This window comes from Candoia aspera, chromosome 5 (genome assembly GCF_035149785.1).
Source record: "Candoia aspera isolate rCanAsp1 chromosome 5, rCanAsp1.hap2, whole genome shotgun sequence".
In the NCBI taxonomy this organism is placed as follows: Eukaryota; Metazoa; Chordata; class Lepidosauria; order Squamata; family Boidae; genus Candoia; species Candoia aspera.
The window spans coordinates 109,406,537-109,422,266 of NC_086157.1; the positions used below are offsets into that span (position 1 = coordinate 109,406,537).

General features: G+C 41.7%; 2 protein-coding genes, 1 long non-coding RNA gene and 5 other non-coding genes across 8 annotated transcripts in view; 1 reads left to right on the forward strand and 7 right to left on the reverse strand.

Annotated features, from left to right (window-relative positions):
- CEP295 (centrosomal protein 295) overlaps nucleotides 1-1,284 on the forward strand; it is a 40,105-nt gene extending 38,821 nt beyond the window's left edge. The window contains exon 28 of the mRNA XM_063305921.1: nucleotides 970-1,284. Within this exon, the coding sequence (XP_063161991.1) occupies nucleotides 970-1,017 (48 nt within the window). The 3' untranslated portion in view covers nucleotides 1,018-1,284. The remainder of the gene's footprint in view (nucleotides 1-969) is intronic.
- A 470-nt stretch (nucleotides 1,285-1,754) lies between these two features.
- On the reverse strand, nucleotides 1,755-4,138 carry LOC134499274 (uncharacterized). The gene is made up of 2 exons (XR_010068112.1): nucleotides 3,167-4,138; nucleotides 1,755-2,457 (listed from the first exon to the last, which is right to left on the reverse strand). It is a non-coding gene; the product is annotated as an uncharacterized LOC134499274 (long non-coding RNA).
- On the reverse strand, nucleotides 2,663-2,783 carry LOC134499412 (small nucleolar RNA SNORA32). The gene has a single exon (XR_010068135.1). It is a non-coding gene; the product is annotated as a small nucleolar RNA SNORA32 (small nucleolar RNA).
- On the reverse strand, nucleotides 3,292-3,426 carry LOC134499415 (small nucleolar RNA SNORA18). The gene has a single exon (XR_010068136.1). It is a non-coding gene; the product is annotated as a small nucleolar RNA SNORA18 (small nucleolar RNA).
- Nucleotides 4,139-4,552: 414 nt separating the features above from the next.
- On the reverse strand, nucleotides 4,553-4,625 carry LOC134499409 (small nucleolar RNA Z40). The gene has a single exon (XR_010068133.1). It is a non-coding gene; the product is annotated as a small nucleolar RNA Z40 (small nucleolar RNA).
- Nucleotides 4,626-5,746: 1,121 nt separating this feature from the next.
- On the reverse strand, nucleotides 5,747-5,884 carry LOC134499411 (small nucleolar RNA SNORA8). The gene has a single exon (XR_010068134.1). It is a non-coding gene; the product is annotated as a small nucleolar RNA SNORA8 (small nucleolar RNA).
- Nucleotides 5,885-6,033: 149 nt separating this feature from the next.
- TAF1D (TATA-box binding protein associated factor, RNA polymerase I subunit D) lies at nucleotides 6,034-15,723 on the reverse strand. The gene is made up of 8 exons (XM_063305926.1): nucleotides 15,691-15,723; nucleotides 14,352-14,425; nucleotides 12,270-12,669; nucleotides 11,421-11,596; nucleotides 9,383-9,428; nucleotides 8,265-8,333; nucleotides 6,661-7,534; nucleotides 6,034-6,078 (listed from the first exon to the last, which is right to left on the reverse strand). The coding sequence occupies exons 2-7, from the start codon at nucleotides 14,411-14,413 to the stop codon at nucleotides 7,523-7,525; spliced, it is 765 nt and encodes a 254-aa protein (XP_063161996.1). The 5' UTR covers nucleotides 14,414-14,425; nucleotides 15,691-15,723; the 3' UTR covers nucleotides 6,034-6,078; nucleotides 6,661-7,522.
- On the reverse strand, nucleotides 7,722-7,796 carry LOC134499422 (small nucleolar RNA SNORD5). Its single transcript, XR_010068143.1, has one exon. It is a non-coding gene; the product is annotated as a small nucleolar RNA SNORD5 (small nucleolar RNA).
- Nucleotides 15,724-15,730: the final 7 nt, after the last annotated feature.

Below are 15,730 nucleotides of genomic sequence, written 5' to 3' on the forward strand. Positions count from 1 at the left end.
CAAAGTCAATGGGGAAGCCAGCAGGGAAGGTTGCAAGTCACTCCTGCCGCTTTTTCTCCCGAGGAGCCCCGGAGCATGAGCTCAATCTCGTGCTTTGTAGCGCTCATACACACACACTCCTTACCCCGCCTCACTCCATAGTACTCAGCCATCCTCCAGCCTGCTCGCAAGCCACCCGAGACTTACACCTTCCAGCTCGCTTCCCCACTGACTCGGCTTATGGGAAGCTGGCAGGAAGTTGCAGGTCACAGTCACATGAGGTTCTTGCTTAACCACCTGGGTTTTTTGCTTAACAGTGGCAATGGGGACTACTGAGACTGCCATCGCTAAGAGATGCAGTCACACGGCATCGCACTTCACAACTGCATCACTTAGTGATGGCAATTCCAGTCCCAATTAATCGTTAAGTGAGGACTACCTGTAATTTAAAAGCAGAGCAGGTAAAACATGCAGTAAAAAAAGTTATTTTGTTACTGTAATACCACTATTTAACTTCATCATGTGGAGAGAGAGGAGGGCATTCTGATGAGAACAATGTGTTAATTATTAGAAAATGGAACAGCCAACCTTTGAACCCTTTTTTATGCTCACTCTCCCAAAACCTGGAACCTTTTAGGTATAACTGAATAAATCCCAGAACTCTCAGCCAGAGCTGTTTTATGGGAGCTGATATCCCAGCATGTTTGGGGGATACCAGGTTGGGGAAAGCTGCTAAAGCACAGCCACTACTAATGGAAAGTGGCCTGTATCTAACCTAAATCTTTTTTTTAAAACATCTAGTTGTCCTAGATTAAGAGGGACTAGAATTGGCAATTTCTCCTTTCAACTCCCAGGAAAAAGAATCCTTTGTAGCTGTCCAGGACTTTGTAGAGCCTTTTGTCAGAAACTACCTATACTACATTTTGGTCACTTTCAAATGTCTGCCATTTACTCATTGCTAAGATTATTTTCTTTCCCTTTTGTTTACAGAAAACACTGGAAAGCCTACGAGCCAGAAAAACCAATCTGAAAACGTAGTGTTTTGCAGGCATCCCACAGATGGAAGATAATTTATCAGCATTTTAAAAACATCTTGCATTTGAGGTCTCCTTGATAAATATATGAAATTATGTAGCAACATTTGAGATAATCGCAAAACAACCAGTGTTGTATAAACCATTTGTCACCTGTTCTCTCCAATTAGGGCTTTTAAGTCAAGATTTTTATTTTCAAATGTCACTTGTGTTTGCTTTTTTGTACAATAATTTTAACTATTTATATTGCAATAAATTTTTCATTTGCAAGGATTTAGATTGCTTAACAAATTATATGCATTCAAAGGCCAAGTTCCTTTCCACTTGCCTTTAAAATTTCATCTGCGTCAGCCGAATGGAGGAAGGTTTTATTGTTGGCCTCCTGCTAAACTATCCAGAGGATGGAGAATGGAAAGTAGTGGGTCTTAGTTGAGGAAGAACCATAAGCCACCTCTGAAATTCCAGCTGCCAGCAGAGAGGAAACCACTGAACACAAGCTATGTTTTTTCTTAACCTGCACAACGTTGCGTTAATAAGCTGTACTGAGTCTATTGTGTTGCTTTCTAGAAGCACAAGGGGTAAGGGTATAAAACAAAGATTCAGAGGAACTATGGCCAAAACGTATGTAATATACAATAAGATCATGAAACAGACCTCGTAGATTGTGTGACTAATGCCCAGTGTGAGGGTTAAACAAACCACAGTACAGCCAAACTGAAAATACAGTTGTAGAGAACTAGATTCTTCCAACAAATGTGTTTAATAATCAGAAGTTCACAACAGTACGGCTGCTTACAAGTCACACACCTGAAGCTTTTGTGAGAAAACAGCTAGTAAGTAATGCTTGAAAAATTGTGGGATTGACTTAATTCCCAACAGTTTGGCAGGAGACCATCCTGTTCCATGTTATTCTCTCGGCATCCTTAAAGAACCAGCTACCTAAAACAGAAGCAAAGTACTCTTATAAGGTAAATCAACACATCTTCAACTTGACCTTTTCTTTTCACCAACCCTCAATGGAGACTTAGACAGCTGGTTTAGCTGCTTATTTGGTTCCTGCCCCCCATGGAGAGCACTTCTAAACAGTGACTGGCATTTATTGCAGGGACTGTTTCCTTTCAAGCCATTATTCAACCTCATCTCCATTTAACCGTTCATCCTAGATGCCATACAAGGGACCCATCCAACTACTTTTGATTCACAAATGTGTCTCCTCGTATAGATCAGAGCACTCCAAATAGCCTTGATATCCTACAGAGGATTTCCATATAAGGTCACCGCGTTAAGAGCTGCGTGTTCATCAGCCCACAGCCCTCTTTGAAGTGACCTTCTGTACAGCACCCTCCACAGCCTTCATTTTTACCTTTAGCTTGAGCCCACTTTCAGCCAACCTTGCAGATGCCAGCTGAGATTTCCTGGTGGGTATTTCAATAATGGCTCATTGCTGAAAACAGGGTAAAACATACAGTAAGCATCAAGTTACGGCAGGAAAATTTTAAAGTGGGTCCTGTCTTGATTTAGTAGTAGGTCTCACTAAATTTTTTAGTAGGTCTCTTTTGATGAGAAATTTGACAGCAAGTAGAGCACACAGAAAGGCATTCTTCAGTTCATAGCTTTTAGATTCTGGGTCTCAATTCTTACATTTTGTCTAATGTTCCCAACAGATTTGTTGCTACCATGGCAGCAATGTAAAAATCTAGAGGGGTTACTTTGTGGTCACGTCCACAGCACACCAGAAATAACATTTTCTAGCAGCCTTGGTAGAGACCAAATTATTATGATCTAAAATAAAGGCATATGCTAAACAGCAATTAGCTGTGACTTTTCAGATACCAGTTTCAATGCAAAAACTCAAAGCAAGGTACTATAAAATCCATCTATTTAAGGTATTTGAAATATACCAGAAGAAAATGTTTTCTGTCCTTGCATTATGTGGCCAGAATTCAGGATGGGGCAATCATATTTTCTTCTTCTAGGAAGTTACCTTTTTCTCGTCTTATTTTATTTCAAAATCCTGAAATGTTTTTTAAGAAATCCAGATTTCAGGCTCTGAAAATTATGTGCCGTCAAGTCAACATTGACTCTTGGTGACCTAGATAAATAGGCTCTGAAGGCTACAAGGAAAATAAATGGGGCAAAATCAGGCACGTTACCTTTTCGCGAACGCGTTTTCAGAAGGGCCCAAAGGACTGATGCTGCGTCCCCACCTGCAGGTTGAGAAAGCATTTCTTCATGGCCATTCTTAAGGAGGAATATCCTGGGACTATCCTAAGATCTTTATTGTCTTGTAATTTTACCCCACCCATCAAACAAGAAGCTTAATGGGTAAAATGGAATCACAAGTCTGTCACTCTATGAGGCATTTCCAACGATAAAGAGCCTACAGCCAGGCTCCATCGGGATAGACCTCAAGATTAGGTTTTCAGTACCGCTAGATCTATGCAGCCTCTACCCACTATTCCGGGACTCTGTTTTACTGGAATCTTAATGACAACTATTATCCAGTATATGTATGTTTCTCCACCTCCAACTCAAATATTCTATTGGCTGAAAGTGTGTTGGCAGGCGTATAACAATCCCGGTGACATTCAGTCTACTGCTCTTACAGCTGCACGTTTCTCTTCTCCCCACGTCATAATTTGAAAGATGAAAATAAAATGAGATTCTGTACCAAGCTGTGCCTGAGTCTTCACCCGAAGCAGCTGCGCTGCACTAGTGCTGCAGGGCTCACCTGGAAAAGCCAGCTGCCAACTTGCAGCCACAGAAAAACGTACACTGAGCACGTACATTGAGCAGGAGTGCAAGGCTATCACAAACAGTTGCATCCTCCTCCTCCTGTAGTCACACAAAACTTTGTATACAGCACTTCATCCATCAAACTACCCTGCGAGTTAAGTAGGGCTGAAATTTACCAACCAGCTTGGTGGACTTTAACCTGGGTTCCTCCACCCCACCACCAAGCCGGCTTCTGCAAAATTTTAATTGCACTGACTCCTTATTTAATTAACTGCTGCTATAGCTCTGGTCTTTAGGGACCAATCCCCAAGGAAAATACGTTCTACTGAAAGCTGCTTAGTAAGGGCTTTCCCCTGTTCTTAAACCCGAGAGGAAGGGCTAAGCTATGATACGTACATTCAGGATTTTCCTTTCTTCTGATCTTCCCCTTCCCCGCAGGACCTTTTTAAACAACAGAAGAAAAGCTGTATTGAGCTAATTTTCAAGCTTATATGACAATTTCCATTTATTTCACCTAAAGTGGCAGCCCCCCCCCCCAAAAGATTCCGAAGAATCTCTCCTGAAAGGGGCTCAAAGAGCTTATGGTCTACCCACTCCTATCATCATCGAGGGAGCCCACTGTTCATCAACTCTAGTTTCAGGACACCCTATTCAGAAATTACTTCCCATTGTATTGAGAACCAATTATATATCATTTTTAATTTTAGCACCTGCTCAACAACATAAAATTCCAAGGAATGTAATTTTCTACAGCAAAGGCCCAGAAATCCAGGAAGCTACTGTAGAAAGGCTAGTTCAATCACTATGTTCAGAATGGCTGTTAATCATTCACTCTTTTCAGAGCAGTTGAACATCTTGCCAATCATCATGACAATCCCCTCTCCTCATCAGCCCTATGAAAAGGAGGTCAATTTTCATGCCACTCTTTGAGTGTGACTTACCTATAATTTTAAAAAATCCCTTCATACAGAAAGGGAGGATGCTGCCCACTATCTTCCAAGGATATCAATCTTTCCATTAGTAATAATATCAGTTTCAGAATCAACAACTTCAGTGACTTACCAATGCAGCCATAGATGCGTATTTTGGGTTCCTGAGAGGGAGAGGGAGAGGGAAGGAGGGAGCAAGAGAGGGAATGAGAATGTTGCTTTGGCCAAGTCTGATACTTTTTCCACTAAGACTGTTTCTCCATTCCAGTTCAATGAGCTGGAGGTACAATACCCATCATTCCCAGCCAGCATTGCCAATGATCAGACACAGGGGCTTGCAACTCAAAATACTGAGCTGCCTCTTTGTGACGTCAACATATTCTAGCACTGACTTTTATTCCTTCTGCTATCTTCACTCTGCCAGTATGACTTCAGAATAAATTTATCCCAGGTCTCATTGTCACCAGTGTAACTTGTTTTACAACGATGGAAGCACCACCTGTGTTTTCTGTAGCCTCGCTGCGTCGTTGGGACACCAAATGAGATGTGCCCACGCTGAGCACTCCAACAAGGCGAGAGTTTTAACCTGAGGGCACGGAAATGGCAAACCCATCCGTCCCTGTTGCTTCTCTGTGTTCTGTCTTCTGGGAAAGAAAAAAAAAAAAGCGATTACCTTCAAAGATCTGCTGAAATGATTGCGGCTTCCTTTTGTTCTTGGTCAGGATTTTTCTGGAACAGAAAACATTCTACCATGATTTTTTTCAGGAACAGAGGCTGTGTCATAACACCACTTCTAGTTAGTACAATGCAACAGAGGTGTGCAATATGACCAGCTTTGAGCTCAGAAGTTTCCAACTCAAACCATTCAACACTTTTATAATGAAATAAACATACTTGGTTCATCTCAGGAACTGTCTTCTGCTGGGAGAGAAAACCCCCAACAGATGATCCTGCTTGTCATACCAGTCATCCTGTGACAGTACGACAGTGAGCTCGAAGATGTTAAATTCCTCTTTCTGCATACTAGTGAACTTTCGCCCCTTACCAACACTTAAGCTAGTTGTTGCTCCTTGTCTCAACAAAAATACCAGGTTACACAAGCACAGCAGCTCGAGAACCAACGATGCCACATGCTGAATTGATCTTGCACTGCTTTTTGAACAAGCCATCAGGAACAACTGCTGGATGCAGATACCATACAGTGCAGTTAACGTTTGAGCTACAAAGATACGTATATACTATATAGCCCAAAACCACTACTAAAAAGGGATGTGAGGGTTTGCATCTCTTCAGACATCACTCATCTCCGAAAGGAGTATTTCACATACCCCTAGTGCTAACTGGTCCCAACGTACCTTGTCTTCCACAAAATATTTTTCCGACCTTTATTTTCCAGGACCCTGAAATCAAGAATTGTCCATGAATCAGGAAACTTCCTTATGGATATCCCAAATACTCTGCATTGGGCTAAGCAATCAAAAGTTTAATTTTACCAGCAGAGACTAATTGACAAAAATGTGTGTTACCACTTAGAACAGATAAGCTTCAGAATCATTTAAATGCCTGTGGTTTCTATTTAGCAGTAAAGTTTCTTCTACCAGCCAACAGACTTCATGTTTTCAGACTACTCTTAACATTAACCTGGGACCCAGGTATTATTATGTTCCTTCCTTTAAGTAACACAGCAAATACAAATTAGCTGTGGGTTGCGAAGAAGGTTGTATTCTTAGCACTTACTCCTTGGCTTTCGTCTGAGAGACCAGTCAAAACCTGGAGTTGTGCTGCCAAATAGTAAAAGAAAAAAGCGTATGATCAGAATATATTACAAAACTGCAAAATCCCCACTGTCTGCATCTTAACCAATCAGTGGCAGAAAATCAAATATCTATTTTCCTGCTGTATTTTTTAAAGAGGCCTACTAGTGCCCACTTTGAATCACAAACAGATTTTTTGTGGGGGAGAGGGGAATAATGCAAACTTACTTCTTGCATAAGCTGAACCACAGGTGTTTTCCTTTTCAGGTGGTATAAACGGCCAATTGCAAAGCAACGCAAGAAAACCAGGGTTGTTCCTTTTTTTTAGTGCAGCTGCAACTAGATCACACTGCACCACACACTAGATGACAGCGGCCCACGCCACCTTCAGAATTTCTGCCCAGTTAATGTTCTATTAAAGCCAAAGCTCAGACGCCAATCAGCCAATTAGTTTTTGGAAGATACTAAGGAGGCAGTCAGCTCAGATCTTCAGTCACTACATAGTATAGATCAAGTGACTAAAGTGGAAGACAAGTATTTGTGGAAATGGACACCGTTATGTAAATTGGGAACAGCACAGAGCAAATATGCCCCATCAAGCAGATCCAGAGACAGGCTCCAATTAAAAACTTCCAGCTGAGTCAAGATAGCTTCATTTGGCTGCAGAGATCAATGCTGATATGCTTTTTAGCCCAGTGAGTTTCTAATACCAGCCTTTCCCATCATCATTCCTAGTCTGCCACCAGGTTAGGTTAGAAATTTCCAAATGTAATTCACACGTGCCAAACATCATAGGGGACCACTCGCTGGCAGCTGATGCTGTGTCAAAACATTCAGGAAGCCAAGAAAACACAATGAAATTGCTCTCTAAGAGAAGGGAGAAATCCACAGGGCATGCTGCAGCTGAGCAAATCCAAAGCTCCACGGTAGACCACGGGAGGCTGAACGGTGTTTTCCAAGCTCAGGCATTTAATTCGAGAATAGTGAGATCACAAAACCTTCTGCACAGAACTATTAGCCCAGCTCATTTTTGGCCTCATCCAGTAGTCCTTGAACCTTCATTTGAAGTACTGTGCATCACGGAGGACCTTCAGTTGCTTTGCTAGTTCAAAAAGAGAAAAGCACATTTACAAGGTAAATATCGATTTACAGCATTCATTACCTCAGGTTCTCTTAAGATACACCTGGTCGTTTACGGATACTGTGCTGCTATTTTTTTCTCATCAACATTTGTTCAGGTAGCCAATTGGCTCAAGCTGCCTCATGCTAATAATTGCTGTGCACTCAGTTCCGATCAGAGTGTTAGATTTAGTTCATTTGTGAATCATTCAGCAGTTGAACCGAACAACAGTCATCACACGAACTGCACTGCAGATTTTCCATCCAATTACCTATCCTAGTACCTTAGCCAGTAAAATCCATTACTGGATTTAGTGAGCCACTACCAACTCACCACCACACATCATAAATGCAAATTTTAAACAGCTTTAATATATTATTGGAGTAAGAGGGTGGATGAAAAGTATGAGCAGACAGAACAGTGATCAAAGCAGACAAAAGTGTGACAGAACAGTGATCAATTCATTGTCATGCAAAATTTGTGCAAGTATTACAAAAAGCAGTATAGGAGTACAAAAGCTATTGTCTGATGTTCAGAAAGTATTATAGTTAAGTGCTAGGGGAGGGGAAAAGAAAAATTACACCTAAATATCTGGCTTGCGCTTTTAAGAGGCTTTATTAAGGTAGCCTGGATCTCTAGAGTGTTCAATTTTTATTTTCATTTCTTCTAGGTATCCCACCTACATGTCATCTCCAACAAAGGTGCCACTCACTTTCTCTTTGCGTTTCGATTTCTTCTTTTTCTGGGGAATTTTGCTGCTTAATATGAAACAGCTGTTGTCCTGGAAAAGAGAAACCAGCAGGGCATTACGGAACAATGCTAAACTCAGAGCAATTAAGCAGAATCTCAATTCATTTCGAAAACGTATTTTGCAAGCAGGCGGGCAAACTGGCTGGCATTCCAGAAAGCCTTGAAGACCTGGCTGTTTTCCCAGGTCCTGGGCTAGAGTGGTTGCAGCCCCCGTCAATTTGTTTGGGGATGGTGGTATTGTTGGCCAGACTTGCCACTGGTTCTTGCTGTTTTATAATTTTATTACGTTGCATGTTTTATTTTGTTCGGTTTTATCGTACATTTTACGTTATTCCAACTTACTCCATCTCCTTTTTCTTTAAAGGCTTTATTTCTAAAGGGCCCTGCACTAATACAGAACTCTGAGTGCAGAAACTGGGGATCTAATGCTTTGGTTTCCGCACCAAGCTCTGCAGTCTCATTCCACATGATCCAAAACAGCACCGCTGGGCCATCCTGCAGCTAACAAAGGATGGCTTTCAAATAGGAATATGCAAAACAGGGAGGCTCATTCCAAGAGGACAGTTTTGTACACAACTACAGGTATGACCATTTGTTGAACGACAGTCCGAAGTTAAGACGGCCTCAGAATGGGTGCTTTACAGCCTGTAAAGCGTTTCCCTGCATTGCAAAATGTTGTCTCCCCCCGCCCCGTGGTCACATGATCACATTTCAGGCACTTGGCAACCAGCTTGCATTTACGACTGGTTGCAGCATCCCAGTGTCACGCGATGGCGTTTTGTGACTTTTTTTGCCGTTTTCCAGCAACAAACACCCACTGGGAAAAGTGGGTTTGCTTAATGACCACAGTGGTCCGCTTAACAACCAACGTAAAAACGGTCATAAAATCAGGTCCAGTCTCTCGGTGACTCAACGGCTTACCACGGAAATTCCGGTCCCGGCTGTGGTCCTAAGTCGAGGACTGCCTTGTATTTTTGCTTCTGTCTGACTTCTAGTGCATTTCCCAAGTTAAGGAGTGAAAAGTAAAAGCCAGAGTGGCGGCAGAGTTGATGCAGCAAGCTTCAGTTACTGGAAACTTACCACTACTTTGGCACCAATATCTTCATCCCCGGAATCCTCATCCTTGCTGAAACAGAACAATTGTCAAGGTCAGACTTGTATTCATCTTCTCCAGCTTGATGTCTCCAGAATGCGAGGATTACGCCTCCAGCTGAATCTGTATTCTAAGCTTCAATCTGCAGCTTTCGTTTAGCCCTGCCGTTCACGCTTCTCTTCTTTTTACCTCTAGTCCTAGCTACAGAACTCCCCATCATAAACCTGTGACCTCAGTTCAGTCTGAAACTTAGGGCTGTTTTTAGTTACCGTTTCTTCAGAACTGCACACACCTCTACAGAAATTGTAGAACGTATCAGGCATGCAGGAAATATATGGAAGTTCAAGGTGGTTTCTTTTAAAAAAAAAAAAAAATGCCTCTGAAAGTACCCTAGAGTATGTCAAATGCAGCCTGAAGTTGTTACTGGGATTTGATTACTTTCTCTAAAAAATTAAGAGGACAGTTGCTCACCAAGTGATTGCTTCCTATGGTGTATTCTACAGGAAACAGAAATGGAGGAGGCCATCCTTAGTGTACTGGCTGAGACAGTTCCTGCTCAGCTACGCAACTTACTGGTGCCAAGTGCCTCTCAGCCTAACCTATTTTACAACATTGTTGCTGCAAGTTAAAACTGTAGGGAAAAACAGACAGGCCGAAATAAACTTAATCTTAGGCAAAAACTATTTTCTGAAACTGATCAATTAGCTTGCTTGCAAGCCGGTCAGAAGGTGGTTTAGCATATCTAGAATGATTACATTCCCACTTGGGCCAAGTTCACATCACAACAAACCTAAAATGAACTTGCACGGCTTTGCTTTAACATGCTGGGAGACTGCTGGTTGTAAAAGATGGTTTAGCACGTTATGCAAATGGACCCAACTGGGCTTTAATAAATCGTAATTTTAAACCATGGCTTAGAGTTAGACTGGACAAACTTTGGGTGACCAGGGCTACAGTTAATATATCTCAGGGCAATGAGGCAGGACTGCATTTCAGCTGAAATTTTTTGTTTTGGTTTTTTTGACTTGTGGCTTGGGCCCCTTACACCTTCAGGATGGTCTTCTTCAGGCACTCTTAGTGGTAGCTTCCCCCACGCCCAGTGAAACACCTTGCCTGCCTGACACCATGCGGCCTTCCACCCTTCTGGAAGCAAGCAAGACCTTGGTCTTCCACGGGGCTCGGGGGGAGTGAGCATCAGATTTTAAGAGAATTTTTAAAGTATATTTAAATTAGATGTTATGGATTTTTTGGTACACTATTACAAGCTGCCTAACTTAAGCAGGTGGCACATAAATATTTGCGCATATAATTGTAAATAAGAATACTAGGCCAAATCTATTTTAGATCTACAAACATTTATAATTTTGGGCAGTACGCTCACCAAATTATTCCAAAAGCCAGATGCTTTTGGAGGTGGAAGATTATTAGCTTCTGTTTACAACCCCTCCAAGGTTTTGCTGCTTAATTTTGTGCAATTCTTAAATGCACAATGAAATGAAATGCTTAGGAAAGGATTTCCTTTATCTGTTTCCAATAACAACGTTAAATTTTGGAGTTCATGCTTTTAGATTGAGAGGGGTAATTTGTAAGTAAATAAGATCAGAATTTTCCCCCAAATTAACATTATGTTTAGTGGAAAGAATAGGGGCATTTAGTACAAAGCTGATTATATTTTTTACTCTTGGCAGCTAAATTCTTAATCCCTGAGCACTGGAAATTCTTAGATAATTTATCAATTGAAAAATGACCTAGTACAATTTCATCAGATGCTATACTCAAAAAGATATCAGATAAAATTCACTTGCTGAAGAAACAGGATGAGCCATCATTCTACTGGATTGTTTTATAAACAATAAAACTTCTGTCAATTTGTACATGGAAATTATAATATGATCTATCAAGACTAGAATATGTTGATGCTAAACTGGCAAACTTCATTAAAACCTCAGTAATGATGCAATTATGGCTACAAGCCATGGTCCTTGGATTGCCAAAGCCAACCTTAGTAATTCTAATTATACCTACTTGGTCTCTGCAATGGGAGAAATTGGCCCATCATCATCCAGGTATTTGTACCTCCGTGACTCCAAACATTCATTTTCAAGATCATCCCCAGCATTCAGCTGCGTCAAAGACTTTTTCAGATGGTGTTCATATTTCAGCATTTCAATGTATTTGAAAAATCCCTTCAAAGCTGCTTCCTAGGAGAAGGATTTTTTTTCAGCCATGAACAAAGGTACAGGTCAAAAGCCACTCAAGTTAATACAGGTAGTCCTTGCTTAATGACCATTCGTTTAGTAATGGTTCGGACTTACAACAGTGCTGGAAAAACTGACTTGCAACCGGTCCTCACACTTACAACCACTGCAGCATCCCTGCTGTCACATGATTGCAATTTGGGTGCTTGGGGACTGGTTCACATTTATGATCATCGCAGCATCCTGTGGTCATGTAATCACCATTTCTGATCTTCCTGGCCAGCTTCCGGCAAGCAAAATCAGTAAGGAACCGTGATTTGCTCAACAACCACTGCAAAAAAGGCTGTAAAATCAGGTTGGATTTGCTTAATGATTGCTTCGCTTAGTAACCAAAATTCTGGTCCCAACTGTGGTCATTAAGCGAGGACTACCTGTATGCACAAGACTGCCAACTGCAAAGTTCTCTTCCCATCATGACAGTCAAGAAGATGCCAACCATTCTCAATGAACCAGTTCAGAGCCTAGATCAGCCTTTCCAACCATCACACTGCCCAGACCCATCGGTCCTAACCTCCATAAGACATTTGGAGGACAGCAAGTTGGTGGATGATAGCCACAGGACATTACTGTGCAAATAATGATTTTTTTTCAAAAACTGTGTGAAATTATAACTTACCTCATATTCTCGCACCATTTTTAAGGGAAGGTGCTTCCTGCCATAGTGCTTCGCCACAAAAGGAAATACAATTCCTCTGTCTTTAAGTCTCCTCCTTTGCTCACTTTCCGGAATTCTTTGTCTCTCAGTTCGCTTTCCTGCACACTTGCGAGAAGTACCCGCTTTCTTGTCCCTAGGTTTCCATGTTTTGCGAAACCGGTGCTGCTTTCTTGTAAAGTGGTAATCGAAGAGGGCTCGGAGATCAATTTTTGGTTTAGGCCACTTCATCTGACCCTCCGCTCTCACGTGAGCTGTGGAAGGACTGCTCTGCACAGCCACAGAAGATGACCGCCCGGCAACTCTTGCTGAATTCAAAGCTCTAACCTTCTTCCTCACGCACTTTGACGAATGTGGGCCAGGTCTGAAGCAATGAAAGGTAAAAGTTACTCTTCAGTAGCATCGTAGATTTGTCCATCTCTCCCCCGGCCCAGCAAATCCAAGCAGGTGTTGAGCCTGGAGGATCCATTTTTTACTCATCTCAGTAAGTTCTCAACCGCGATGGATGCAAAATAGCTACCTGAAGGTGCTCTAGTCACAAAGCATGGTAGAACCCTTCTCTCCCTGGCTAGAATTAGACGCTGGCCTAAGACATATCATGGCTTGGTATGAGAAGCCAGCTAACGAAACCTACCTTAACGTAATACGTATTTCCTTACAGATCCCATACAATCCGGAAGAAAAACAGGAGATAAAAAAGAAAGACAGCAGGAATAGGTGAAGGGAGTTAATCCCCTAGAAACATTCCTCTTTATCTCAATGAATGAAATTACTCTATTTACATACATGGGGGTGGGAAACATGCTCTGTTGACACATGGCAGAGGACAGAAATCAGAAATTTATCCTCCTCTGCTAAGCACCACAGCCTCAAACCCCCTTAGTGCGATCCCACTTTCTCAAGTTGATATTTGGAAAGAGGACTCACTTCTTGCAGTGCTATTAAGTTAAGGTTCTCTTCCATGTACTTATCTAAAGAATACATTATGTAGAAGACACCATTTCAGAGTATCAGTCCAATAATTCCTGATCAATCTTCTCCCAATTCCACCTTATTATTCCAGCTTTGGGAAATCCCTTCTAAAACAATATGCCTATTCAGGAACATCTTTGGGTACCCCCCTCCCTGGGTATCACAGAGACATGGAATCTCTGACCTTTCAAATGTTACCTCCAGCACATCTCGTCACCTTAAGTTTGATTGCTGGGAGTCTAAACTTCAGTAAGATTTGGAAGGCCAGAGGTTCTCCATCCCACAGTACCTTCTTTCTCTAGTTAGCCTGGCAACCACAAGACCTTCCATGCTTCATAGAATGGCAGGTTCTCCCTAGAAACTCCCCATTCCCTTCCAAGGTGTTTCAGAACGAGTTAAATTGTACTTTCCTTTCCAACAATTTTATTATAGAGGCAAGCAATACAGCATCTAAATTCTTATAAAACATGACATGTTAACCTCCCACCCTCTGACATTCAGGAACCTGTTAAAGGCCTAACTATTCTCCCAGGCTTTGGGGCAGGGTGATGCTTGAACTCCTATTGAATGGGGCTTTTGTTCTTCAGGTATTTGCTCCTGGGCCACATCTGATTTTTTGTTTTCTACACTTTTCCTATTTTTTAAACTGTAAGCCACCCAGAGTGGCTAGTAGTCAGCCTCCAAATCGTACAAATAAATAAAAAGGTAGAAAGCAAGATACTAAAGGCAACTGTATGCATTAGAATACCTTTACAGAAATGCTCTGGAGCCACCCTCATCAGCTAGAAATAGTACTAACCCCAAAGGAAAAGGCCTTAGAGCCCTGGTATGTACAACATGCTATAATAGCAAGCTTAGGAGAGAGAGGAGCCATTCAATTTTTTTCCTTACAATAATAAACAGAAAGGTATTAATAGGAGAAAATCCAATATACAAACTAAAGAGAGCCATCCAAGATGCATAACTAAAGCACAGCTTCCTGAACATTGAATATATGCAATGAAATGCAGAACTCCAATTTATTCTTCAAAATACATCTATTTCACAACTTCCATAAAAATAAAAAGCACTCACATTTCTGTATCTTGGCTATCAGGACCAGCTTCAGCTGCTAATGTTTCTGTTTCATCAGCCATATTGTTTTCAGCCTTGAAAAATATAACAAATAATCAGTTTCACAGAATCATCAACACTGAAATACCTAAAGCAGTCTGTAAGTCACAGAATCCCAAGCAAACTAATTCAAAGAAAAAATAAACACAGGTGAAGATTTATTTGCTTAGCACTTCAGAGCAAAAAAGATTTATGGACAGATCTAATTTACCAAAACGTTTTTAATAAGCTTACTGTTTCTTTTTCAGTGCCATTATCTTCAACTACAATCAGTGAAGAGCAAAATGCCACTGCAATTAATAGGAACAGTTAGCATCCATCAGAAATGAGAGCTCAAGACATAGCTTCACAGGCAGCATTCAATATTTGCATTCCAGCAGTATCCTGGAGTTGTTTATTTAATTGAGCATTTATTTAATACTCCAGGTCTTATCAATATGCAACGAAAACTCCAAAATAACTTCCACCCCCTTATTATCTGGAGTATCTGTGAGGGTTAAGCTAAGACACAAAGCACATCTCAAAGATGCCACTGATGGATTCATATACCCTGCTTCCTTCTGAGCATCACTCTAGAGACCCGGGTTCAGTTTTCCATTCTAACACAAAGCTCCTGAGGTATCTTTCACTGCCTTGCAGCCTAACCTACCTCACAAGATTAATGTTAGGTGAATACAGAGAAAATAATACACGTTAAGGGTCTCTTAACTTACGCTTTCCAGAGATATTAGATGCTGCGTAGGTAGAGAAAGACAACTCTCCCTTAGCCAAGAGCTGTTAATTATCTTGGAGCAGGGCTGAAGGCCACAAAATGAGTAAGTCCAACTCTGGGGTAGATTTTTTACTGGGATAGGCCTATTTTAGGACTTGCCCGCCTCGAAAGGACAGGGAACTTCTGTAAATTTTAGCGATCATGGAGGAGGAACATAAAAAATCACTTGTCCAATTCCAATTTTTCTCTTATCCAGGAGAAGGCGGGAGGGCCCCACTTTCACCTCCTAGCGGATGAATCAGGATCAGCTCAAAATCAGACTGAAGGATTCAGGTACCTCGCGCTAAGCCACGGCTTGATGAAGCCACCATCGTTCAGCTCATCCATCATGCTAAACCATCACGCCAACCAACCATACCACGGCTTCACACGATGGGGGAACTAGATCAAAAGCCGCCAATCGGAGGCCGGTTTTAACCCCCACATTCCCCCTTGTTCATCCCTATAAGTCATTCCTTCCGCCCCGCTAAGCCGCGCTCTGCCCAGACAAGAAACCGAGCGGATGGCAACAGATTCCACACAACTCACCCACTCACGCGAGTCACAAAGGCCGCAAAAACCCCGCCGG